At 38.5% G+C, this 26,376-nt stretch overlaps 1 protein-coding gene across 1 annotated transcript in view; it reads left to right on the top strand.

The window, feature by feature from the left end:
- Positions 1-25,887, top strand: part of LOC121943457 (unconventional myosin-VIIa-like) — a 58,286-nt gene extending 32,399 nt beyond the window's left edge. Inside the window, exons 18-49 of the mRNA XM_042486976.1 lie at positions 606-698; positions 2,939-3,033; positions 3,235-3,319; positions 3,505-3,723; positions 4,471-4,578; positions 4,767-4,976; positions 5,908-6,114; positions 6,681-6,857; positions 7,161-7,250; positions 7,355-7,482; positions 7,697-7,823; positions 8,071-8,190; positions 8,905-9,078; positions 9,610-9,837; positions 10,284-10,451; positions 11,118-11,235; positions 13,813-13,939; positions 14,644-14,813; positions 15,190-15,380; positions 16,360-16,484; positions 16,777-16,934; positions 17,545-17,698; positions 17,923-18,078; positions 18,516-18,621; positions 18,711-18,824; positions 20,085-20,172; positions 20,539-20,645; positions 20,790-20,975; positions 21,363-21,479; positions 22,331-22,414; positions 22,568-22,687; positions 24,439-25,887. Coding sequence (XP_042342910.1) covers positions 606-698; positions 2,939-3,033; positions 3,235-3,319; positions 3,505-3,723; positions 4,471-4,578; positions 4,767-4,976; positions 5,908-6,114; positions 6,681-6,857; positions 7,161-7,250; positions 7,355-7,482; positions 7,697-7,823; positions 8,071-8,190; positions 8,905-9,078; positions 9,610-9,837; positions 10,284-10,451; positions 11,118-11,235; positions 13,813-13,939; positions 14,644-14,813; positions 15,190-15,380; positions 16,360-16,484; positions 16,777-16,934; positions 17,545-17,698; positions 17,923-18,078; positions 18,516-18,621; positions 18,711-18,824; positions 20,085-20,172; positions 20,539-20,645; positions 20,790-20,975; positions 21,363-21,479; positions 22,331-22,414; positions 22,568-22,687; positions 24,439-24,531 — 4,443 coding nt within the window. The 3' untranslated portion in view covers positions 24,532-25,887. The remainder of the gene's footprint in view (positions 1-605; positions 699-2,938; positions 3,034-3,234; positions 3,320-3,504; positions 3,724-4,470; positions 4,579-4,766; positions 4,977-5,907; positions 6,115-6,680; positions 6,858-7,160; positions 7,251-7,354; positions 7,483-7,696; positions 7,824-8,070; positions 8,191-8,904; positions 9,079-9,609; positions 9,838-10,283; positions 10,452-11,117; positions 11,236-13,812; positions 13,940-14,643; positions 14,814-15,189; positions 15,381-16,359; positions 16,485-16,776; positions 16,935-17,544; positions 17,699-17,922; positions 18,079-18,515; positions 18,622-18,710; positions 18,825-20,084; positions 20,173-20,538; positions 20,646-20,789; positions 20,976-21,362; positions 21,480-22,330; positions 22,415-22,567; positions 22,688-24,438) is intronic.
- The last annotated feature ends 489 nt before the right edge of the window (positions 25,888-26,376 follow it).

The raw sequence follows: 26,376 nt of genomic DNA, 5'->3' as shown, positions 1-26,376 counted from the left end.
TCACAAATCTCACAAATATAATTATAGTTCAACTTATTTAAAGTCTCAGCAATAAAAGCATTTTTTTCTAAACAAGAGGAAAAAGTGCATTATTTTAGGGCACTATTTTCAGAGGTGGATTAATCCTCATTTGGTGCTCTATTGAAAACTTGTGTGAGCAGGACGGTGTGTGTGTGTGTGCGTGTGTGTGTGTGTGTGTGCGTGCGTGTGTGTGTTTGTGTGAGAGAGTCAAAATAAACTACTGTGTGTGATCATGGAAATGAAGGAACATGTGACCTAGTGCAACAGTGTGGCTCACTGATGTGTTTTTAAGTTTTTGGACAGCGATGGAGATCTATGGCACAAAGGAAGAAGATAAATCAGGCTTTGATACACAACCAGACACAACCTTATCAGATGCATCAACTGTTGGTCTTTTCATGGGATTTGATAAGGATAAGAAAACTATAGAATAGCACCAAATGTATTCTTTAACATTATTTAGGTGAAAGCTTCACAGAGCTTCGAGCTGACTGGACAAGTGCATGTTTTAAACCACTGACAGTTACGACGTGTCTTCTTCTCTCTTTCACTCTCCTTATGTTGTTATGTGTCTCGTCCATCAGGAGGACCTGAGAGGAACCTGTCAGAGGATTGCTGAGGCGGTGCTCGGCAGAGACGATGACTGGCAGATGGGAAAGACCAAGATCTTCCTTAAGGTACTCCTGCAGTTTGGCCAGATCAGCAAAAGTTCTTTTTTTGTGTGTGTTGCCGTTTTTGATCATTCTGTGTCCAGCTCTCTGAATTCTGAGTTTTTTGTGGGTCTTGCAGTGCAAGTGTAACTCTTTGTGATTTTTTTTTTTTTTTTCAGCTGCGTTTGTTAATCTTGAGTCGGTGGACAATTGTAGTCAGTAGATCAGTTGGTGGCACTGATCTGATCTGATCAGCTCAGATCAACAGATTAGAGGAGCAGCTGCTGCAGTTCTGTTGCTGCTATCACACAGGTTAGACCCAGAGCTGGACCGTGGGCTGCGCGGTCTCGATGGGAGTGAAGCCAGTTTCATGTATTAGGTTGGAAAAATGATAGACATGATTAAAATGAGATCAGGAGATCAGCAGTGTCTGATATGATCCAAACCTCTTCACTGCATCCACAGGTTTTTATACTCAGAGTTGTTGTCTCATGATTGGCTGAGTAGATCATAAATAAGCAGGTGTGTGGGTGTACTCAATAAAGTTGCTGCTGAGCGTTTTGCATAATTATACGTGTGTAACACAAAGAAAGACCTCGTTTAGGCTGCTTTGCTGTAGCTGACTGGGAATAAACCAGTTCATCCCAGCAGTGAGACTCTGCTGTGATTGCTTCCAGTTCTCTGTTGATGGGAATGTTTTGGTTTCCAGCTGTATGTGTGTGTGTTTTTAAACTGTGTAGGATTTGTATTGCATATGTGTGAATATGTGTGTGTTTTGGTTTCCCGCCCAATGAGGACAGATGTTGTCCAAAGGTCAAAAGTCACCTGTAAGGCACATCCGGTAGCTGGTTGCCAAGGTGACTCTGTCACTTCTTTTCCCAGAGGTTATGTGAAAATATCAGCTGATGATGATTTAGGCTCAGCTGTTTGTTTTCACAGTGTGTGGTTCTTGTACAGCGCCCCCTGTTGAAACATTGTCTTTCCGCTTGTTTTGTTTATACTCTGATGGAGACATGATGTGTTTACACAGCAATGATCAGGAGTGTGAGATGCATGGAGACAGTAGTTTAGACAGTCTTTTACCCTAAAGTTTGATTATGTGTCCTTGAGGCCTTCTGCTTTACCTTTAGTAATTTGCTTTTATTTTGGCCTCCAGTTGGCTGATAACATGTAGTTTAACATCTCAGTCCCTTTGGTTGTCATTAGTATGAAGTTTAAGGTTTTGGGGTGTCGTGATACAATATATTGCTCTCTCTCTCTCCCCTCGTTTGCTGCATATCTCCGCACTGCCAGCCTTTGCCTAAAGGCAACATTGCCCCCCCAATAATCTTTCCAGCTTTGGGAGAAACATTTCATTTTTTCATGTTTTTCTTCACTTCTTGTGTGCAAATCTGTCGCACCACCGGCTTTACCTGAACTTAAATGTCAAGAGTGAACATCTATCTAACATCTATCATCTATCTCTCGTGATTTAGTGGAGACAGGACCAATAAAACAGTGATTTTTATAGTTAATCACACTTCATTTATAGTCGACAGAAACAATATAACAGAGAGAAAACATTTTGTTTCATCTTTCCGCTGCTCCAGCAATCACCAACTTTGGTTTGGTTGAAATAAACCTTTAAATCTTGTCAATGGTAATTTTGGAGCTATTTCTTGTTAATAAATAAATAAAATTAAAAAAATGAAAGTCTTTCTCAGTAGGGATCCTTTCTACAATGTTGTCAGACACTTACGATAACAACCTGAGCCTGTCAGTTGCAAAAACATTTTTATCGGACGTAGATTGATGGTGTGAACACAGACACAAAAACGTGAAAATAGGATCCAGGTTGAAAATGACCAAACGTACCCTTATCTTTATCAGGCCTTACTGCTCGGCTGGACAGGAAGCAGAGCAGGAAGAAGAAAGTGCAGGGGGGTGAAGGCAGGGCAGCACCCACACTTCCCCTGACAGGACGGATGGACAGATCACAGCAGGAGGAGACAGAAAAAGTTTAAGATTAAAGCTTGTAGGGAGAAAAGTGCAAGAACTGTAGCTTTGTGTTTAATGCGTCCTGACAAAAGACCAAGTTCACACTGGACATTTTGAGAGGGCAGATGTTCACGTTTTTGTTTGGTTTAGCCAGTCCAACACTTGAGTCTAGACAGAAATATCTCAGCAACTGTTGGATGTATCACCGTGACATTTCGTGCAGGCAGTCATGATTCCCAAGGAGTGAAGCCTAAAGACTTGCGTTTGCTCCTGTCTCTCCTGCTGCTTAGGATCACCATGACATGCTGCTGGAGATCGAGAGAGACAAAGCCATCACAGACAAGGTCATCCTCATCCAGAAGGTGGTTCGAGGTTTCAAGGACAGGTAGGCCTGAAAAAAACCTGATGTCATGTGAAATTGTTTGATGAAGCTCTAAAAGAGGTTCACCTAGTCCTAGTCTCATCACTGAAACCATTGATCAGATTTTGAGCAATTCTGTTGTTTTTTTTTTTCTTGGTGATTAAATGTTTTGACACGTAAAGATTCCATCAGAAGTAATTTCACATTTTAACTTTCTGTCATCAGATCAAATTTCCTGAAGATGAGGAAGTCTGCTGTGTTGATCCAGAAGACGTGGAGAGGGTATCAGTGTAGGAAGAACTATGGAGCTGTGAGGAGGATCGCTTGTTTTTCTACACAAACTAAATTATAGAAAAGTGTAAACAAAAGTGCAAATCAGATCAAAGATGTGCTCTTGATTGTGATTCAGGATGCAACTCAGTTTAGGCAATATGTTATTATCAGAAAAGATTAAAAATAAATCTTGTTTTTTTTTTTTTTTGTCCGTGTCCTCAGATGCGAGCGGGCTTCTCTCGCCTCCAGGCTCTAGTTCGTTCCAGGAAGTTGTGTGCTTCGTATCACGTGGCCCGTCAGCGAATCACAGGCTTCCAGGCTCGCTGTCGGGGCTTCTTGGTGCGCCGGGCGTTCAGACACCGGCTGTGGGCAGTCATCACCATCCAGGCCTACACCAGAGGCATGATCGCTCGCCGGCTGTACAAGAGGCTGAAGGGAGAGGTAGACACACACACACACACACACACACACACACACACACACACACACACACACACACACAATGCACAAAGCACAGACTGGTGGAATGTAACCAGGTACATTTACTCAAGTACTCTAATAATGTACAATTTAAGGTGTTTGAATGTTTTCTGCTACTTTCTACTTTTGCTCCACAACACTTAAGAGGGAAATATTGTACTTTTACTCCGCTTCATTTTTTCCAGCAGTCATTACTTAACTTGTAGAGAGGTGAAGTCCATCCCTTTCCAGTGTCCTCTGTGGGACCCTATTTAAAAAAAATATATGTACAGTAGTGAACGGTGAAAGACAAATACCGTTTTGATCCTGTTTGAACTGTGCCATTACACATATGATGTTTGTCAAGATTATTTTAATTCAGTTTGTTGTAAAACTGTTCAAGTATAAGAGCAGGCTGGGAAATACAGGCGTTACCCTTTAAGCATTTGTTTTACTACACTTTTGTGTTTCTTTACCCCAAATTCATTCAATTATTTGAATGTTTTTATTTTTAAAATACTACATTTATTTTCTAAAATGAATGTTATCACCATCACGCCACTTGTCTCTGTCCCTTTCACACTCTTGCTGCTGTTTACCTGGATTCAGTACAGTTTAAGCCTGATTCTTGACTAAGATGTCAACAAGACAAACTGGGGGTGAGCCTGTGTTGTTTTGGTAACTAGTTGCTCTTTTTTTAACAGTGGACTCTTCTCTTTCTTCCCTCAGTACCGCAGGAGGCTGGAGGCGGAGAAGATGCGCCTGGCTGAGGAGACCAAACTGAGAAATCAGATGTCAGCAAAGAGAGCAAAGGCCGAAGCTGAACGCAAACACCAGGTGAGAGCTCAGCAATGAATTCAGACATTTGAAGACATTTTCCAAACCTCAATTTTGCATCTCAAAATCAGACTTATTCAAGTTAAGTATATCTTGGGTTTCCTGTCTAGAATATTGCCCTGCTCTCATTCCATTTACATGCACTTCAAAAGTTAGGTTATATCATATACGACATTTTTATTTTCCAGGAACGTCTGGCCCAGCTGGCCAAAGAAGACGCCGAGCGGGAGAAGAAGGAGAAGGAGGAGGCTCGGAGGAAGAAGGAAATGGTGGAGCAGATGGAGAAGGCGCGTTTGGAGCCCGTCAACGACTCTGACATGGTGGACAAGATGTTCGGCTTTCTGGGGACAACAGCCTCTTTTCCTGGCCAAGAGGGACAAGCCCCCGCCGGCTTTGAGGTGAGTCGACAGAAGGTTTTTTTTCTCTTAACTGCATGAGTTGAAATTAACTGTTTTATCTTTAGATGTCAGAGCCACAAAATCCACCAAACCCACAAATCATACAGCCAATACACTTGAATACATAGTGGGTTGAAAAAAAGCTCACAATTATTGATACCAATTTTAAAATGTATTCAATTACCTAAAAAATGAAAACATTAAGAGGCCTGGCAGTTTTTCTTTTAGTGATGAAAATTAATTTTAATGACAGACAGATTTCTTTTTCTGTCCTTGGGCAGTTTCAGAAGCCATGAGTACTGTTTTTATTGTTTTTTATTTCTTTAATGATTTTTTAGATAAATATTTGTTTATATTTTATTATGTATTTTTTGCACTCAGTTCCACATAGTATAACAAAAAATATTTTTTTAAAACTTATTTTCATCTCATACATACAGTGCAGTACAATTTTGATCAAATGTCACATTTTAAAATTTCAGTTTTTCTTTGTCCAGCCATTAATAAATTATAATTTACACTTGTATGTGTACTATACATATATATATATATATATATATATGTATATGTGTGTGTGTATATATCTGTGTGTGTGTTAAAAAATCAAAATAACTTGAAACAGTGAGTAAAAGAGGACGCACAGAGGAATTGTGTATGCATGATGTTGGTGTCTGATAACGACGGGGAATTTGATTAGAAAGTGTGAAAAATGTTTGACTGTATGGCACATAAATAGAAGTAAAAAGTATGAAATATATTGAATAATTTTATTACATTTGCAGCACAGTGCAATCTGCACTATTTTTGATATTACCCGAAAGGGTTTAGAGAGGTCGAAAGATGTCGGATCATGGAGCAGAGTCACAGCTGTAAAGATTAGAAAACAGTTTCAGTCTGGAGGATTTCACCTGAAGCTGGTTCTCCTCTGCAGGACCTGGAGCGGACCCATCAGGAGCTGGAGGAAGAGGATCTGGATGAGGCTCTTCCTCTGCCTGAGGACGATGAAGAGGAGGATTTATCTGAATACAAGTTCGCCAAGTTTGCCGCCACCTACTTCCAGGGCACCACCACACACACCTACGTCCGCCGGCCTCTCAAACAGCCTCTGCTGTTCCATGACGATGAGGGAGACCAACTGGTAGGTCGACTAAGACCCCTGACCCCACAACAGTCTTACCAGTTCTAAAAAGCGGTGAAGTTTTTTGCTGTTGCTCTGAAGGACAAACATCTGGTCTGGTTAATATGTTAAGCGCTTAAATAAACAAGAAAAGAATCAGGACATTTTTAGGATTGCCACAAACAATAATTTTTATTTCAAATGAAATCACTTATTAAAGAATCCATCAATCATCTGTCTTGTAAAATGTCAAAAGTAAGATTTTGTTCTTATTCGTACCTGCAGTCCCGTTAATTTGTGCTCACTGTGACACTGATTCATCAGTCAGGCAGCATGCAGCTGCACTTCAACTCCCTGAATCTTTTCTAAACTGCAGCAACACTAGTCAGATGCTAGTAACACAGCAACAGCCTCAACATGATCTTAGTTGTGCTAAACACACATGAGGTAACAAAACAATTCAGTGATCTTTTAATTTTGTCCATCCTCTCCACTGATAGTAAAGATGCAACAAACAAAACATTCCCAGACATCCATTTCTATAGATAACATTTCATAAAAGTGATAAATCTTTTTTTTGTGCCCAGGCTGCTCTGGCGGTGTGGATCACAGTGCTAAGGTTTATGGGAGATCTGCCAGAGCCCAAGTACCACACAGCCATCAGCGATGGAAGCGAGAAGATCCCCGTCATGACCAAAATCTACGAGACTCTAGGAAAGAAGACGTACAAGAGAGAGCTGCAGGCACTGCAGGGGGAGGGGGAGGTAAGGAAAAGGAGAGGAGGGAGAATATCAGATGTAAGTTTGAGTTTTTAACTAATAACATGAGCTGCTTTGTTTGTTCATCAGCAATGTTTCCTCCCTTCTATAATCAATGGATTTACTTTCATCCACAGGAATTCCTCATACATTTACATCTTGTCCCAGTTCTAAAATGTTATAAATGCTTTTAATTTTTAAAATAAGTAGACTTATAACAGTGTGGGAGTTGTTATGTATTCTGTGTGCTGCTAGGAGGAGCATCTCTGATTACTCTATGAGCTGATTCCTGTCTTGTTCTGCCTCTAGATGCCTCACACCGACAGCCACAAGAAGAACAGCGTCCGGCACAAACTGGTGTCCCTCACCCTGAAGAAGAAATCCAAAATCACTGAGGAGGTGAGAGACGGAGACAGACATAGAGGATTATTAAAAACAGCCTGGTAGTGTAATCACTAGGTGGCGTCACAGAACTAGAAAAGTTACAGTGTGATGCGTTTCAGGTCACCAAGCGCCTTAACGATGGTGAGTATGGTCTTCACGGCAACAGCATGCTAGAGGACCGGCCTACATCCAACCTGGAGAAACTTCACTTCATCATTGGCAACGGGATCCTGAGACCGACACTGAGGTAAACGCACATATAACAAAAGATAAATGATCAATTAACAGGGTTAAAACTAGGAAAATGTATTTTTCCTTTCATGTAGACTTATATTTTAAATTAAAATCAATACATCCTCAGTTGGGCCATTCCCCAGTTTAATGGCAGGAAAAACACTGCTACCTAATCTCTCTAACCTGCTGTGTGTGTGTGTGTGTGTCTGTTTGTTTGTGTTTGTTAGAGATGAGATCTATTGTCAGATCTGCAAGCAGCTGAGTCAGAACCCGTCTAAGAGTTCTCACGCTCGCGGCTGGATTCTCATCTCTCTGTGTGTCGGCTGCTTCGCTCCTTCAGACAAGTTTGTCAAGGTCAACTTGCATTATTTTTACAATCTTTTCAACTTTAATACACAGAAGGAAGATGCCAAAAAATCATACATTTCCACCACTTATTTCCTCAATTGATTCTATACATTTATAGACACTGGAGGATGAATATAGAGAGTGTTTTTGTTTTTCTGGGAGACAGTATCAACTGTTAATTATTGTTTTCAGATGTTGCCCTGTTGATGCAGGTTCAGGCATTGACACTTGTATTTATTTATTTTACTTACAGTACCTGAGGAACTTCATCAGCAGCGGTCCGCCAGGTTACGCTCCGTACTGTGAAGAGAGACTGAGACGAACATTTGTCAATGGGACGAGAACTCAACCACCGTCCTGGCTGGAGCTGCAGGTACAAACACACACAGATTGATTTGATTTAAGAAAAATAATCAAGGTAAGTTTTATTTTTAAGGTTTCTCTGTGTTCAGAGTTAGCAGTTGGCGCTTAACATCGTCTTTTTCCCGGAATAAAATCACATATAGTTTGTAGGCACCTGTCAATATTACATCACTAAATCCTGTTTATTATTATTGTGAACCAGTGTGCAACTCTCAATTCACTGGTGATAAACTAAGTGCCTCTCTCATACATGCACATAAAAACATCTTGACCACAAGACATTTTGGGTGATTAGACCAAGAATTCATTTTAAGTTGATGGAAAATTGAGTGGAGTCAATGGGCACTGGGCATGACAGTATAAGAGAAGAGCACATTAAATGCAATATAGTCTTATATGCCGACCACTACAAATAAACAAGAATAAAACTTTTATATATTGCATATTTCGTACTAAAAGATGTAATACATGGTACTTCACAATGAATAAAAAATGCACATTAAAAGGCAGATGCAAGAAATAGAGCATCAAAAACAAAGCAAGTAATTAAAAGTGATTTTGAATTAATACAATTAACAGTAAATGAATGACAACACTGTGAGAGAGGTCAAATACATTTTCAAAATCATGACTTAGTCCTGGACAGAGGAACGCTTAATGTGACGGACTGTGAAGAAGTCCGTGATCTGTTGGTGTCAAATGAAATTCTTAAATCTTTATCCAGGCCACCAAGTCAAAGAAGCCCATCATGCTGCCGGTGACGTTCATGGACGGCACGACCAAAACACTACTGACGGACTCTGCCACTACAGCCAAGGAGCTCTGCGGCGCCTTGTCCGACAAAATCAACCTGCGGGACCGCTTCGGCTTCTCGCTCTACATCGCACTGTTTGACAAGGTGGGCACACACCTGAAAACTTAAAACCTCCAGCACGCTCACACACTGAGAGGCAGGAGACATCATTTAGCAATTAAACTTTTGAAATAAAACACATTTAGATATTCATAGATCTAGGACTTTTTTTAATTGAGAAAGAAGGAGTAGATGCTAATTAAGAATTTTTAGCTAAGTAATTGATTCTTTAGTAGAAAAACATCAGATACAAATTATTATTTAAAGCGTTTTTATGTGTCTTAAAACATGTATGGAGGGGGTCTTAAACCTTAACCATAAAATTAAGACTTAGTCTTCAAACAGCCTGAAGAAGTGAGGAATAGACAAAATGTCACTTTTCAAAGTGTCTTTGTAAAACTGATCCTAAATAATTATATTTATAAATCTAATACTTTTGAAAAATAATGAGCTACTCATAAATCCATATTATATTTTAAAAAATTAGCAGTTTATATATTTAGCACTAGCGAAGGAAGGTAAATTAGTCATTGTTTATAGCAACAGAAGTAGAAGTAAAAGTATCTCCTCCTGCAGGTCTCCTCTTTAGGCAGTGGGAATGATCATGTGATGGACGCCGTGTCGCAGTGTGAGCAGTATGCGAAGGAGCAGGGAGCCCAGGAGAGGAATGCCCCCTGGAGGCTGTTCTTCAGGAAGGAGATCTTCACGCCCTGGCACTGCCCCGCCGACGACCAGGTCGCCACCAACCTCATCTACCAACAAACCGTCAGGGGCGTCAAGTTTGGAGAGTACCGCTGCGACAGGGTGTGTTGTTTCCTCCATTATTTTAAAGTTTGACAGTTTGGGAAATACACTTACAGATATGAGAGGAACAGCTCTCCCATATGTTGAATTATTCTTTTAAATTGTGTCAGAATCCATATATATTTAAGTGTTTTGTTCACTTTGAAACTTTGGACAATAATCTTTTTTTAGATCATTTTTAATAATGAAATGTAAAACAGGCACCTTTAATATATATTAGAGAACAACATTTCCCATAGACATCAACAACATCCCCAAGTTTATTTTTATGTTTTCCAAAAATTCTCCATTGCCCAAGGTTTTTAAAAAAACATTCTCTACTTGGCTGCCTCTCTTTGTTAACATTTCCCTTTCCTCTACTGTCTTTTAACACCCTCATTGTAAGAACAAAAGTCCAAACTGACATTCCGTTATCTGTCTCTCTCTCTCTGTCTCTGTGTCTCCAGGATGACCTGGCAGAACTGGCCTCTCAGCAGTATTATGTCGACTACGGTTCAGAGATCCTTTTGGAGCGCCTGCTGAGCCTCATCCCCTCCTACATCCCCGACAGAGAGATCAGCACTGCCAGGACAGTGGAGAAATGGGCTCATTTCATCATGGCTGCACACAAAAAGGTGCTCCTCACTGGGACAAAGTCTGTCAACATCCTCTTAGTGAAATTATCCAAAGAAGAGCCTGCAGCTTTTAGCCAGGCTTCTAGGGAGGGTGGTCAGTCCACTACTTTAGACTTAAATAAGTCAAAAATTATAAGATTGATTGCCATGAAATGTTGTTTAGACATTCATGGTCCTCAGAGGAAAAAATCCTACTGACTTTTCGATCCCTTATTTTGTCCTTTAACACTATGAGCAGGTGACATTTTGGGTTTTATACAATAACATGTAATGAAATTTCAACTACACGTTAGACTTGTGAAATGAAAGGCAAGAAAGGTAGAAGCATAGCATGCCATGCCAGCAGAAGATTAATTCCGTAATACCAAGTAATCTAGTTAATTATGAGCAGCCGACTTGGAGAAACCCCCTTTTAATTTCAGAGTAAGAGATGGAGAGGTTTTGGTAAAAGAACTAAAGATGTGTCCAGAACATGTGGCATGATGCAGTTAAATAAAATCCAATATTAACACCAATACAATGAATTCAGATTGCAGTCTAATCTAATCTCAAATAATGAATCAATCTTGCCCTGAACCTTGGTGGTATTTCATTTATCTGTGAGCAGTTTTTGATGGGCTTTAACAGTGGATGTCATGTTAGCGTTGTTTCTCTCTGTGGGCTCAGGGCATCTACACCCAGAAGAGGTTTGACCCTCAGAAGGTGAAGGAGGAAGTGGTGGACTTCTCCCGTCACAAGTGGCCTCTGCTCTTCTCTCGTTTCTACGAAGCCTTCAAGTTTTCAGGTGAGAATCTCTGACCTTTTTCCCTTGTGACCTGAGGCAGAGAGGAATCACTAAATATTCAGTCATCCAAATCTGCTTATTCGAGGCACATTTGGACATGCTAAAATTTTAAAATTCGCAAACTCTTATTCAGTTAATTAGTTTCACGTACATTTAATTTAAAACAGACAAAACATAGACAACTACTAGTAGTGAAATGTAACTCAGTACTTTACTCAAGTACTGTACTTATGTGCAAAGCCGAGGTACTTTGTACTTCTACTCCACTACAACGTAGAGGCAAATGTAGTTTTTACTCCACTAGATTGATGATCCTGAGGAGTATGATGCGTCACTGTAGATTTAACCAAGTACCAACAGTACATAAAGGAGCTAAAATGAGCACAACCGTAAACATCTACAGCAGGAAAATAACACATTAATACAGCACTAATATTAATCCAAAAAACATAATTAACATTAATAAACACTGACTCCGAACGTTGTACTGCACTAAGAATACTGGTACTTTTCATACTGCAAGTACATTTTGCTGATAACATACTTTCACTTGCATAAGGTTTTGCATGCAGGACTTTTACTTGTAGTGGAGTATTTTCACAATTTGGTAATGGTACTTTTACTTAAGTGAACGGATCTGAATCCTCCCTCCACCACTGGCAATTACACACAAACAAATTCCAAGTATTGGATAGGGTGGGATGGGGCTTAATTGTTGTAGTTAACCAACCTTGCACATCAATATAAAGCTTTATGGTCATTAAGCCCACAAATTACAGCAACCAAATCATTATCATAATTATTATAGCATGGATACATGTGGTCTCAGTTGCCCTTGGCGTAAAGGCAAGACGACAGAGAAAATAGATGAAATGAAAAGTAGACTGTAGATTAGCAAACCTACCAATGGTGGCAGGTGACATGCTGCGTGTACTGATTTAAAGATGGTTACTTAAGTGTTAGAAGACACAGAAAAGAGGATCACACTCTAAACCGCAACTGAAAAACTTTTCAAAAAGCATTGTACTTTTAATTCTGGGCCTGTGTATAATATCTTTAACTGATTGTTCTCTGTAGCTTTATATCTATTTACCTCCCTATAGGGTTACGTTATATGTGCGAGTTAAGCAAAGCATAATTTATTGATTCTGATCTTAACATTTCCTATCTAACCTGCCTGGTGGTAATTTCCCATGTGCGAACTGTGTCCAGTGTAACGCTATGATCAGAGGATCTTTTTCACATCCCCACTGTGGCAAGAAGTATTCTATAAAAACAGGATATCGTGCAAAACAAAATATGCTGTTTATCTACTGAAATGCCCTTGTAGCTTTTGTTTTCTTGGAAAAACAAAAAGAGAATTGAAAATGTATATTTCTGAGCACAAAAGTAGCATTAGAAATAAGGATGAAAAATCATTGGTAGCGAGGCATTTTAATGCTATGGGACATGATGTTTGCTCTTTGAGGTTCCAGGGTATGGCAGGGATAAACTCCTCCTCCACAGAGAAGCTTTTTGAATACATGCTTTACAGACTGAATATCCTAAAGGACTTAATGAGGAGCTACTATTGGGGTATTTTCTGTGAGTGACCTTTTTTCTGTGATGTGCTTATTCTGATATATTTTTTGTCCCCTATTGTGTACCTGTTATAGGCCAACTAGGGTTCCAAGTCTCTTTATAAGGGCTACTTTGATGAACTTTGTGAGATGCTAATTGTGTTATGATCGCTCTATATAATTGAATATTGTCTAATGGTGTGTATTTAGTGGCCACTAGATGTTGTTGTTTTTTGGCTGTAATTTGATATCTTGATCTGGATGTACACTGTAGCTTCATATAACTTTTCACTCCCTATAGAGTCACTAATTTGTCATATCCCTTGTGATTATGGTGAGACAACACCCCACTTTACTCTGCAGTGACCAACAAAGTATACATCATATGTTTTTTTGGTTTTTTTTTTACGGTACTAGAGGCTATCAGGAGCCTTGAACCCCTTGTAAAAATGTACTTTAATGGTATATGATTGTTTGCAGTGACCGAAAACGTACACATCAGAGGTTTTTAAATATGACCTTGCTTTAGTATTTATTTGTATTGAATGTATGGTCTGTCTGGTCGTGACCCCCACCTTGCGAGATGTTTTTGTAATGGTGTTGATTGTTGAATATGTTTTATTTTGAAACAACACTTCCTGTATATATGGGGTCGTTTCTGCCTATTCACAATGCTGATGAAGACAGTTGGTTGAAACACGTTTATTGTGTTGCTGTCACAGGCCCAGAATTAAAGAATCTAAAAAGGACACTTAGGTGTGCTGACGGTCAGCTTTTTTGGTACAACACTTTGTTAGAAGAAACTTACATAAGCAATAAGTTTGATTTAGTTGAAAGGGAAAATGAATCGCTGTCCTCATGTTCCTTGTAGGTATCCAATTAAACTGTCCTCTAGGAAACAGTGGAACCAATTACATACTGAATTACTGAAGATTTTGTCAGAAATCTTTCGCTCCTGGGTGTGTGACAATGAATCCTTCATGTGTGAAAGTTTACTCTCCACCTCTCTGCCTCTCAGGTCCCAGTCTGCCTAAAAATGATCTGATCGTCGCAGTCAACTGGACTGGGGTGTATTTTGTGGACGAGCAGGAGCAGGTCCTCCTAGAGCTGTCCTTCCCAGAAATCACTGCAGTATCCAGCAGCAGGTGAGGCATGCTGGAAGCTATAGTTATTTAACAGTTAAACGCCTGTCCTTCATCCACTTCTTGGTGTCTCTTCCTCCCAAGAAAAACAACAGCATTACATCACAAAAACATTTATTTTGTTTGTTTTGACCATGACATTGAAGGTTGATTAACCTTAACCAAGAAGTTATTTTAGCTTAAACCATGATCTTTCCATAACTTTACCCAAGTCTTCTTTGTGACTACTACATCAAATCAAACATTAACTGTAGCTACATCAGATCAGGAAACCATTAGCCATTATTTTTGTAACTGTTTTGGAAGTAACGCACAGATGATGTCATCCCGCTGGTGAGAAAGTCAAAAAATGCTTATGTCGCTGTGGAGAGGAATGACTATAGATGTTATTTGTTGTTGAATTGTTCAGTAATGTGAATCATCCACCCAGCCTTTCTGGTTAATTATATTTAATTGTTTTGATATTTACTTATTATATTGCTGTGGCTTTACTGCTTTCTTATTATTTTACTTTGTGGTTTTGCAGTTTGCTTATTACACTGACCTGTGTAGTTTTCTTTTTTTACTGATATGTACTTACTATTATATTGCTGTGTATGTTTTTTACTGATGCTCCCTGTTTGCACTATCCCTTCACTGCTGTAATGTTTTAAATTTCCACGCTGTGGGATGAATAAAGGATTATCTTCTCATCATAACTCTTTCAGGGGAGGAAAGTTGCAGAGTCAAAGTTTCACTTTGGCAACAATCAAAGGAGATGAGTACACCTTCACCTCCAACAACGCAGAGGACATCCGTGACCTGGTGGTGACCTTCCTGGAAGGCCTTAGGAAGAGGTCGAAGTTTGTTGTCGCACTGCAGGACAACCCCAACCCCAGTAAGTTCTGAATAGAGAGGCTTCTGTCCATAGCTAGTGTCTGGTTTGTCTGTTCTGGCCTACTGTAGAAACATGGCGGTCTCCATGGACAAGGACCTGCTCCCTATGTAGATATAAACAGGTCATTTTAAGAACAATTCTTATTTTCAGGTGATTTTACAATAAAGAAAACATACTTATTATATTATGTTCCATTTCTGCCAATATATCCCCCTAAATCCTACATACTGGACCTTTAATTGAAGAGTTTGTTTCTGTTTTTTTAATATCAGAAATATTTCGGTAGTTTTGGCCTTAGATTCACTCAGAAAAGAAGGGGTTTGCAAAAAAAATGCAAGTTAATCATTCCATCTCATTAAAACTTTTCCTTGCACAGCCGGGGAGGAGTCCACCTTCCTGAGCTTCCTGAAGGGAGACCTGATCCTGTTGGACCAGGACACTGGCGAGCAGGTCCTCAACTCTGGTTGGGCACACGGGGTCAACGAACGAACCAATCAGAGAGGAGATTTCCCAGCTGACTGCGTATATGTCTTGCCCACCATGACCCGACCTCAGCAAGAAATAGTGGTGAGAAGAAAAATACACATCTAAGAAGTTCTATGAAATAAACTTCTGTTTTTAAACAAATATTCTGCTGATCTCTGTTGTTAGAGCGACACTCATCTTCACAGCACTGATTTCCTCATTTTAATGGAGAGAAGCTGTTGTATGTCAATGGCATCACAGCTCAGTCTGCAGGATGCTGAAACTTCATTTCAGTTTTTTTTCATTCAAAAAGGGTTTTTAGTTTGAATAAATGTGCCACACTTTAAGGGGATGTTCAGCAAAAAGCCAAAAATATCTGATTATTAGTGAGAATTGTTTTCCATTATTTTCAGCATATCAGAAATAACAAATTAAAAAAAGTAATGATACCCAAGGAAACACAAAATAAGTAAATGATGACAATGAACAATGTGGAAATGTGATGTTAGATATCAAGAATTTCTCTGAACAGGACAATGAACAGAGACAAAGAGCCAACAGGGACTCAAAATATTGTACTTTTTAAAAGAAAATGCATTTTAAAGGAAGCTTTAGTGTTGTGAGCCTTTGACCAGTAGCAAACACAATTGCAGGTTTTAGTCTTTTTTTGGCCAATTAACATTGAAAACCTGTTAACATGTTGCTGTTACAGTTTAATCTGATCTGATATAATGTGATGACACCTGGCTTGTCGTGGCCAGACGGTAACCCTAGATTTTTGTAACTCTAAAGAGCCACTCCAAAGTATTCGTGTCTTGCTGTTTAGTGATGTAGGTTGATGTGTGGTTAATGTCAGGAAGAGATAATGGTTTGGATTTAAATGATCACTTGAAATTTGGCACGTGAAATGTTGCCGGAGTTTTCGGGAATCTGGGTTTACCATCTAGACACGACCTATGTGGCTCTCCTTTTTGTTTGAAGATGTCAAACAAAAAGGAGAGAAAAGATGCAGGTCTTGTAAATCAATTTAAACAGAATCATACATCAGCTGAATGTATTCTGATTTAATCCAACCAATTAGGCGCTGGTAACCATGACACCAGACCAGCGACAGGAGTCGGTCCGTATTTCGCAGCTCGTCATGCCAGAGAGCGACGGCAGGATGAAACCTTACACACTGGAGGAGTTCTCCTACGACTACTTCAGGTAAACACACATACACACACACTGTGATTAATAACAAATGAACAGTACATACATTATATGCAGGCATGTGCGCATGCTCACAAACAAAACATAGTACACCAGCGCTCACATGCACAAGGGCAGTTTTTGTTTTACCTATTTGTGTGTAATTTTACTGTGTTTACACGAGCCACGTTACATACTTCCATTTCTCTGATCTGACCTCAGTAATCTTACCACTTGGCATCGTTTATTATCAACACAAACAAGTTTGACAGGCCCACATATCACATATGTAACCTGCTTCTTCCAGGCCTCCTCCCAAACACACCCTGAGCAGGGTTATGGTTACTAAGAATCGTGGGAAGGACAAGATGTGGAGCTGCACCAGAGAGCCACTGAAGCTGCCGCTGCTGAAGAAGGTCGTCAACCATGAGGAGCTGGCTCAGGACGCCTGCATGTCCTTTATAGATATCCTTAAAATAACTGTTGTGATGCAGTTTTCAAACTCACTATCATAAACACTAACATTTTTTGCATGGTGTCACGAGGAAAGTCCAACTCACTCAGGGTCCTTGAGTTATCAAACCTTGTCGGTCCTGGATCTAATCCTTAACCTAACATAGTTGGTTATCAAATTTAATCTGTAATGCTGTATTAACAAATTCAAATATAAGCTTGTAAATATGAAAGAGGCACGTTTGTAACTGTTATTCTTTATAAAAACTATTCTTTATTGCAAGAGACAGTAACTTCTCTGATTGTTTTATTGCAGTATTTGATGTTGCAACATCAAATACTGCAATGCAACAATACTGCAGTGCTATGAGAATCACAGATCCAAGCCTTTATCCTGGCATTAACCCCATGATTTTCAAACAAAAAATCAATTTCTGAGATGCTAATAGGCCACATTGCTGTCTTAATTACCTACGTATTTTATCACTGATTTACTCTCTATTCTTGGATTCTCAAGTTTGAACAATACTAATTATTATAAAGAGACTCTCTCTTCTCACATCCAGACATTTATTTATATTCAAGCTCATCAGTTTGTTTTATTCCTTGACGTTTGTTCCACCTATGATGAAGTACATGGGTGACTACCCGTCCAAACGAACGCGCTCCGTCAACGAGTTGACAGACCAGATCTTTGAAGGAGCGCTGAAGGCCGAACCTCTGAAAGACGAGATCTACTGTCAAATTATCAAACAACTCACTGACAACCACGTCAAGTGTGTAAACTGATGCCATAATCAGTATAATCAGTGCACTTGCATTTAGGGTTATATTTCATTTACAGTGAAGCTTGTAGAAAAATATCTACTTGATATTATGGGAAGATACTTTGTTCATCAAACACTTTAACTGCATTCAGTGTCCATTACTCATCCAATCATCACTGAGTCTGTCAGCTGTTTATATGCAGAAGCTGAACATGAGTTTTGTGCTGCTGCAGGTACAGCGAGGAGAAAGGCTGGGAGCTGCTGTGGTTGTGCACTGGTCTGTATCCTCCCAGTAATGTGCTGCTGCCGCACATCCAGCGCTTCCTCCAGTCCAAGAAACACCACCCCCTCTCTGGAGACTGCATGCAGAGACTGCACAAAGCTCTGCGGTAAGACTCAACACTAAAGTCTTAACGTGAAAATATACCAAGGTAGCAAAAGTAAAAGTATCATTATGCGCAATGGACAATACATATTACATTCTAGATTACAATCATTGATGCATTAATGTGTTTATCACTTTAATGTTGCAGCTGATAAATATATAACTTATTTTAATTACTTCATATACTTAATGTTGTTCAGTATACAATAATAGATTTATTTGGTGATTATATTTAGCATTAATAATCTCAGTCTATAAGGTAACTTTATCAAATGTATGGTTGTAAAAAAACTTTATCAAATGTATGGTTGTAAAAAGAATACAGTGTTTATAAAGTAACATAAAAGGGTACTTGGTAAATGTAATTAGTTACTTTCCACCACCGCAAGTAGACTGACTCTTTGTTTCCCTGCCTTTTTTTTTTCATTGTCATGGAAATAGTAATGGATCCAGGAAATACCCTCCTCATCTGGTGGAAGTGGAGGCGATCCAGCACAAGACAACCCAGATCTTCCACAAAGTTTACTTTCCTGATGATACAGATGAGGTAAGACACACTCACATGGACAAACAGTACAGAAACAAACCAATAAAGTTTCATTTGATAATTGAGATTTTTTTGTCTGAAACCTGCAGGCATTTGAGGTGGAGTCCAGCACCAAAGCGAAGGATTTCTGCCAGAACATCTCAACCAGACTGCTGCTCAAATCTCCTGAAGGTTTCAGCCTCTTCGTCAAGATCTCAGACAAGGTCAGAGGTCAAGAGGTGGTTTTGGGAAGCAGAACAAAATGACACTTTGGGTGCATTCTGAATCACATACTAATTCTTTATACTTTTAGTAGGTGCTATGGCTGCCCTTACATAATATATACTGTTGCAGGCAGTATGCACACAATCGGTACATATTACTTTTTCATAACACAGTGCCTTGAACTTTGAGTTTGGCAGTCAGAGATGAACCCAGGGAGCTCTGCTGTTGTTACTTGGCTATATATATGTAGTTTAACCCTTAAGTTACAACTGCATACCATGTGGATTCAAACATTTTATATTACTAAAATGAACCTAGATATGCATTTTTTAAAGCACTGTTTTGTTTTTTCTTTGTTGGTAGCCTAATCGCTATTATTATTTTGTTCACAAACAATTAATATATAATACAAATACATTACTATTCGACTCCTCGTCATCAGTCACTTTAATGCGCCGTCATCCATCACTGCGGCTTCTGACAACTTTCAATCGGCTGATAAAAAGCTTCATCTGTTTGCAGCTAGGTCAAAGCGATGTATTTCTTGTGCACAGAGGATTATGGGTAAGAACAGGCAGAAAAACTTGCAAACTGCAAAATCTGATTGGATGTATTAGAACATCCTGGTATTTTTGGCGTACAGCATTTGACATACTATGTATTGGGACATACTAAATCTTTTTCTGCCATACTATATAGTATGGTAGTATGGGTATTGGAACGTACAGTTTTTTTACTCCTTTAATAGAAATGTGGCATTATTAGTTTGTTATTTATTTGTTATTGTCTCTCCTAACCTTACATGTTTTTGCAGGTGTTTTGTGTCATTTTTTGCTCACTAGTGTCCTTTAACTTCTTTTTATAAAATGTTTTCTCGACCCAGTAAGGAACAATATGAAGCTTTCAAATATTATTTCTATTTAAAAAAATATGCAGGGTATAGGGTTACATCTTCCTGATGTATTAATTTCTACCCATGCATTTATGTTAGAAATTGCAGACTTTGGAAACTTTAATGACAGTAGACAGATTTACTGCAAATTTTGTAGGATTAAGCAAATATTAAGCATTACCATAATTTCACGAGGCCCAAGAACTTTTTGTCAAACAACAATTTACACATTTTTACAGAATCTAAAGTGAACTATGTTTGATTTTACTCTAATGTTAGCTTGCACCAAACTTATATGTATGACATACCGTGTGTGTGTGTGTGTGTGTGTGTGTGTGTGTGTGTGTGTGTGTGTGTGTGTTTGCAGGTGATCAGTGTGCCAGAGGGAGATTTCTTCTTTGACTTTGTCAGACATTTGACAGACTGGATCAAGAAATCTCGACCAGCTAAAGACGGTTTGTACCTCCGTTGGGACAGAACAGAAGTTCCCTCAGGACATTTGGTAGCAAATTTCAAATCAGAAATGTTAAATCGTGTCACACCAGCACAGGTGTATGATAAGATAAGCTTTTATTGATCCCCAGAGGGGAATTCCTGTGTTGCAGCAGCACAAGGACAACAATTAGTTACAGTCAGAGGCTCTTACTGTTTATTCTTATTTGCTTCATATGCAGGAAGTAAAAATGCAAACTTGCAGGATTTCTGAAACATCACAACTTTTTTAATAGGTGCTGAAAAAAACTTGAATAAAACTAATATTACACCACAGTTTTCAGGTTGATCATACTTATATTTCACCCTCCTCCCATCCCACCTTGCAGGAATCGTTCCCTCTCTGACGTATCAGGTGTTCTTCATGAAGAAGTTGTGGACCAACACAGTTCCAGGGAAGGACTCCTTTGCCGACTCCATCTTTCACTACTACCAGGTTGGTATTTTTTTTTTAATTTAAATTTGACACTATCATTTTCCAGTACTGCCTCCAACAATATATTTAATTCATACTAGAGCTGAACCTTTGTGTAAATAATGTCAACACTTCTTCATTTAAGGATTCTTTTCTCTTAATCAGGAGCTGCCTAAATACTTGCGTGGATACCATAAGTGTTCACGAGAGGAGGTTTTCCAACTTGCAGCACTCATCTACCGCGTCAAGTTTGAGGATGACAAGTCCCACTTTCCAACAATTCCCAAGATGCTTCGGGAGCTGGTTCCCCAGGATCTCATTCGTCAGATGTCACCAGATGACTGGAAAAGGGTAAACCTGCAAAACACACAATTGTACAGTGATGTGACGGAGTGATGCTTCTTTCATAGCATAAACAATCTTGTAGGCTGATTACAGACACCAGTGATGGTGGAAAAGAGGCTGTAGGTAAAGCAGCTGAAAACAAAGCTTTCTTGCAACTTTATGCTTGTTGAACAAGCACTTTGATAAATTACTGCTACTGGACTTTTCAGAGGGTAAACGTCCGATGTTCGATATGCTTCATATACTGTCTGGAAACTAAAACGTAATGCTATTTGTTAATGTTCATTTTGTCCAACTGGATGTTTATGCTAGAAAATGTGTTGTTTTTGAGATACTTAAGTATTTACATATTGAGCTGAGTTTAAAAATTAAGGTGTGTGTGTGTTGTTACAGTCGGTGGTTGCATACTTCAACAAGCAGGCCGGTAAATCAAGGGAGGAGGCCAAACTGATGTTCCTCAAGATCATCTACAAGTGGCCAACCTTTGGGTCCGCTTTCTTTGAGGTCAAGGTAAATACACAGTTAACATATTTAAGGCCAAATTGAACTGACTGGACGTTTCGTCACCGTCACTCATGTCAGTAAGTGCTCAGATATGCTCAGCTAGATATGTATATGGACACGGATGGATCCTTCCGTTTGTACTCTGTGTTCATTTTTATTGTATTTGTGCACTTTTTTTGAAAGCTTATGGTTATAGATAAAATGAAGCAGTACCACTGGAGATCTTCTGAGCCAGCCCTAATTATAAGCTTTATCAAAGAGGAAGGTCTTAATTCTACCCTTAATAGTGGAAAAGATGTCTGCCTCCTTGAACAAAAATGGAAGATGGTTCCATAAAAGAGGAGCGTGGTAACGGAAGGCTCTGGCTCCCATCCTACTTTTGGAGACTATGGGAACCAAGTCATGGAACAAATTGGTAACATAGTGAAAAGAAACCTCTGTCCGCATGTCACGATGTATTTTATGAGCTCAAAGACCACCACTGTTTATAACGTTGCCTCTGTTCAAAGGTACATTATTATGAACTACTCACCGTCGCCTCATTTGTTGTGTGAAACTTATGACTCTGCCCTCTAGTGCCATCTCTTGGAGATATCATTGTCATCATAAGGGACACATGGTAGGCAGTGACTTTTACAAAGTTTGAAACAGATAAATCTATTTTCATAAGTGAAGGGAGTATAAATGAGCCTGTAGTCGTTCCCACCTAAGAGGGAGAAATCCAGGGAAAATGTTTGGAAGCTCCTCACTATTCAAATAAGATGTCCTATATTTAACACAAACTTTGCAGGGAAACTTTCCTGCTGTATGTAAAAATGTTTAATGTTATAACAACATAAATTTGTTTTTGTCTTTAGCAAACCACAGAGCCCAACTACCCAGAGATCCTGCTGATCGCCATAAACAAGCATGGAGTCAGTCTCATCGACCCAAAGACAAAGGTTTGTGTTTGTCTCCCCTCCCCATCTGTCAGATTTTTTTATGTTCAGTTCAGACTTTTTATTTACCTGTATTGTGTTTCTGTAATTTACCACTGACGTATCATCGTCAGAGTCCCTGAAGGTAACCTGCGTCCTCCCTGTGTGTTTGTGCAGGACATCCTCATCACTCACCCCTTCACCAAGATCTCCAACTGGAGCAGCGGGAACACCTACTTCCACATCACCATCGGCAACCTGGTCAGAGGAAGCAAACTGCTGTGTGAGACCTCACTGGTGGGTGGCAGCAACACACACACAGATACTGTAAATGTTGAAATTCAAAGCAAGTATTCAAATAATCACTGAGCCCCAAAAGTTTGTTAGGTGCCCAGCAAGCATGAACAAATAAAGGCAATAATAAACAATATAGAATACATTGACACTTATGACTTTTTAACAACACACTATACTCAGCCTTTTTATGACTTTTTAACCCACATACAATACTATGATTTTTTAATTACATTTTTAATGACAATCTAAACTATGACTTTTTAATGACTTACAATGCTAATATGTTTTTATGACTTTACTGACTACATACTATGCTATAATGTTTTCATGATTTTTTAGTAGCAACAGACCATACTATGACATTGATCATATTTTTAGTGACACTCTAAACTTACATTTTATTTTATTTTTATAACAACATAATAAACCATGATGTTTTTAACAAACTACACTGTGATGTTTTCAGTATATTTTTGACAATGTACCATACTGTAACGTTATTGAAATTTTTAAAAACACTACACCATGGTTTTATGGTTTTTTTTTCAACAATATACTATTCCATGACTTTTTTTAACAACATACAATTTTGTGATATTTTCTAATTTTTTTTACACATACTATATACTCTGATGTTTTTAGGACTATTTTGATTGCAATTACATTGTCATGATATTTTTGATGACATACTATACTATGACTTTATAGGGCATAATTTTTGACATGAGATACTGTGACTTTTACATTTTATTTTTTATGACACACTGTACTTAGGCGTTTTATATGACATTTTTAACGACATAGTATGCATTGACGGTTTCATTACTTTTTAAATGTCACACTATACTCAGGCTTTTTATGACATTCTTCACAGGTTTTAATGACTTTGAACGACATACTGTGATGTTTTTATTATATTATAACATTTTCATGACCTTTTGGACGGATTAATACATTATGATGTTTTCAAGGTTTTTTTTTAACATACTATACAATAACATTGTTATCATGATTTTAACAACAAAATATACTCTGACCTTTTCATGATATTTTTGATGACATACTATACAATAACGTTTTTATGACTTTTTCAATGATGTATAATTCTGTGACATTTTCATGATATTTTTTCAACATACTATACTATGACATTTTTATGACTGACACATTTGTATTACCTTTTCGTGATACTCTCAGGTTTTATGAATTTTTTAATGACATATCATACTATGACATACGATTCTATGATGTTTACATATTTTTAATGACATACTATATCCTGTTTTTTATGACTGACACAATTCTATGACGTGATATTTTTCACAATATAGTATATAATGACATTTGTGTGATGACATTTTCATATTTTTGACAAAATACTATACTATGATGTTTTTATGACTTTTTTTGAATCACTATAATACAAGGTTTTTATGACTTTCATACATCCTATACCCTGACATTTTTTAGACTTTTAACGACATACAATTCTGTGAACTTTTTAAATTTTTAATAACACATTGACATTTTCATGATATACAATTCAATTTTGTTTTTATGTCATTCTTGACGACATAATATACTATGACATTTCCATGAAATTTTTCAGGACATACTGTACTTGGACTTTTTTGGGCATTATTCAAGACATACGATACTATGTCTTTTTTAGTAATTGGAAACACATTCACGTCACCATGAAACTAAATCTGTCTTTTCAATATGTGTGTGTGTTTCCACCTTACCTGCAGGGCTACAAGATGGATGACCTGCTGACCTCTTACATCAGCCAGATGCTGACCACCATGAACAAGCAGCGTTCCGGGCGGGGCCACAACAAGTGAACTTCTTACTGGCAGGAGGCCGCTGAGCTCATCCGGCTCTTGCGCCCTATTGGCCAGCACTGCAGCTGGGGGCGGACCTTTGCACACCAGCTGTGGAGGATGAGTCGCAGTCCTTCTGCTAGCTCGGAAGGGTCAAAGCTCACCGGGGAGAGTTCGGCTGCCAGCAGCGACGACCCCGGTGAAGGCCCCAGCAGTTATCACCACTACAACTACAATGAAGATGAGGATGAGCTGTCCAGTGAGGATGACTACCTCTGAAACCTCCAAACTCTCCATGGCACTGGTCAGCCTTCCTGGTTCCTGATTCAACAAGTCAGACCTGCCTGTTACAGAAAGACAGTGTACAGTTAGTGCTGCTCTCATATTAACCTTCTTTGGCTCATTCAGATCAGCCAGAGGACAGTTGGGTCTTGGAAGATCTGAATGATTGAACATGTTAAGAACTTAAACCAAATCAGTAAACCAACTTTTTTGTCAGCTGTATGGGATTTATAAATCTATAAACTACAAGTAAGAGTGGTGGACTACAGTTGCTAGAAAGCTCATCAACTCATAATGGACAATTAAGTTCAGTAAAAACATCTTTTATTGATGAATGAATCTACAATTCTACAATTCTACAATTTCATTTAGCAGACGCTTTTATCCAAAGCGACGTACAACACAAGCAAGAATCTATCCATTTTATGCCTTTTATCAATGATAGCAGTTCTAGAAATAGTTATTTTCGGATGGAAAAAGCTGCAAAAATGTGATATAGATTTCCTCAATAAACGTAGGCCTTATGTCCTTACTGGTTTTCCATCTTTCTTCGCCTTGTATGGTTAATTTAATTCTATTTGGTAATTAAAAAGTCATATTTAATATGGTGAACACCTCAGAAACCCTGGTTAACCTCCAATAGTTATTTGAATGTTACTACACTAACATTAGCATTTAGCCCAAAGCCTAGCAGTCCCTCCAGGATTTCATGGGCTGCCCTTGGGATTGTCATGTCCTGAAATTCCTGATTTGACAGCAGATTTTTTAAAAAACAGCAGATAATATGTTCATGGGCATTTTTTTGTTTGTTTGCTTTTATTTTTTCAATGAAATAGTGAAAAATGAAAAGTGCTGCAATGCTCTCTCAGATTCAGAGCCCATTCTTATCAACATTCACTGTTTCCCACAGATTTAAAAATTGAATTAATTATTTCAATCCTAACATCCTGTGGGGGCAAGTTCATTTCAAGCTGAGTCTTAACTCGTAGGGTAACAACATGGCCTTCCCTGTGACTCCATTCTCAGGCTAAATGCTTTTTATTGTCTCACCAGTGATAAAAATAAAAACAAATATATAAAAAATATCATATCCATCCAGCAATTTTTTATATCATGACAAAAAAACCCAAAACATCATAGTATAGTATGTTCTTCAAAACCATGAAAACATGTTGTAGTATAGTATATCATCTAAAATCATGAAAAAAAGGCATATTGGAATTATCACAAAAATTACCACAAAAACGTCACGTGATAGTACGACGTCCAACATCATCACAAAAAGGTCATTGTATAGTATGTTGTCCAAAGCCATGAAAAACGGTATACTATAGTGTGTTGTCCAAAATCATGAAAAAACATGATAGTAAAGTATGTCATTCAATGTCATGGGAAAAAAAGGCATTGTGTAGTATGTCATCCGAAATCATCACAAAAATGTCACAGTATATAGTATAGAATGTTGTTCAAAGTCATAAAAAAAGCCATAGTAAAGTATGTTGTCCGAAATCAAGAAAAAACGTGATAGCAAAATATGTTGTCGGAAATCATAAAAAGACGTCATAGTATAGTATGTCGTTTGTA

This window comes from Plectropomus leopardus, chromosome 5, assembly GCF_008729295.1.
Source record: "Plectropomus leopardus isolate mb chromosome 5, YSFRI_Pleo_2.0, whole genome shotgun sequence".
In the NCBI taxonomy this organism is placed as follows: Eukaryota; Metazoa; Chordata; class Actinopteri; order Perciformes; family Serranidae; genus Plectropomus; species Plectropomus leopardus.
Note: the sequence above shows the minus strand (reverse complement) of the source record. Positions and strands in the feature narration are given on the sequence as shown.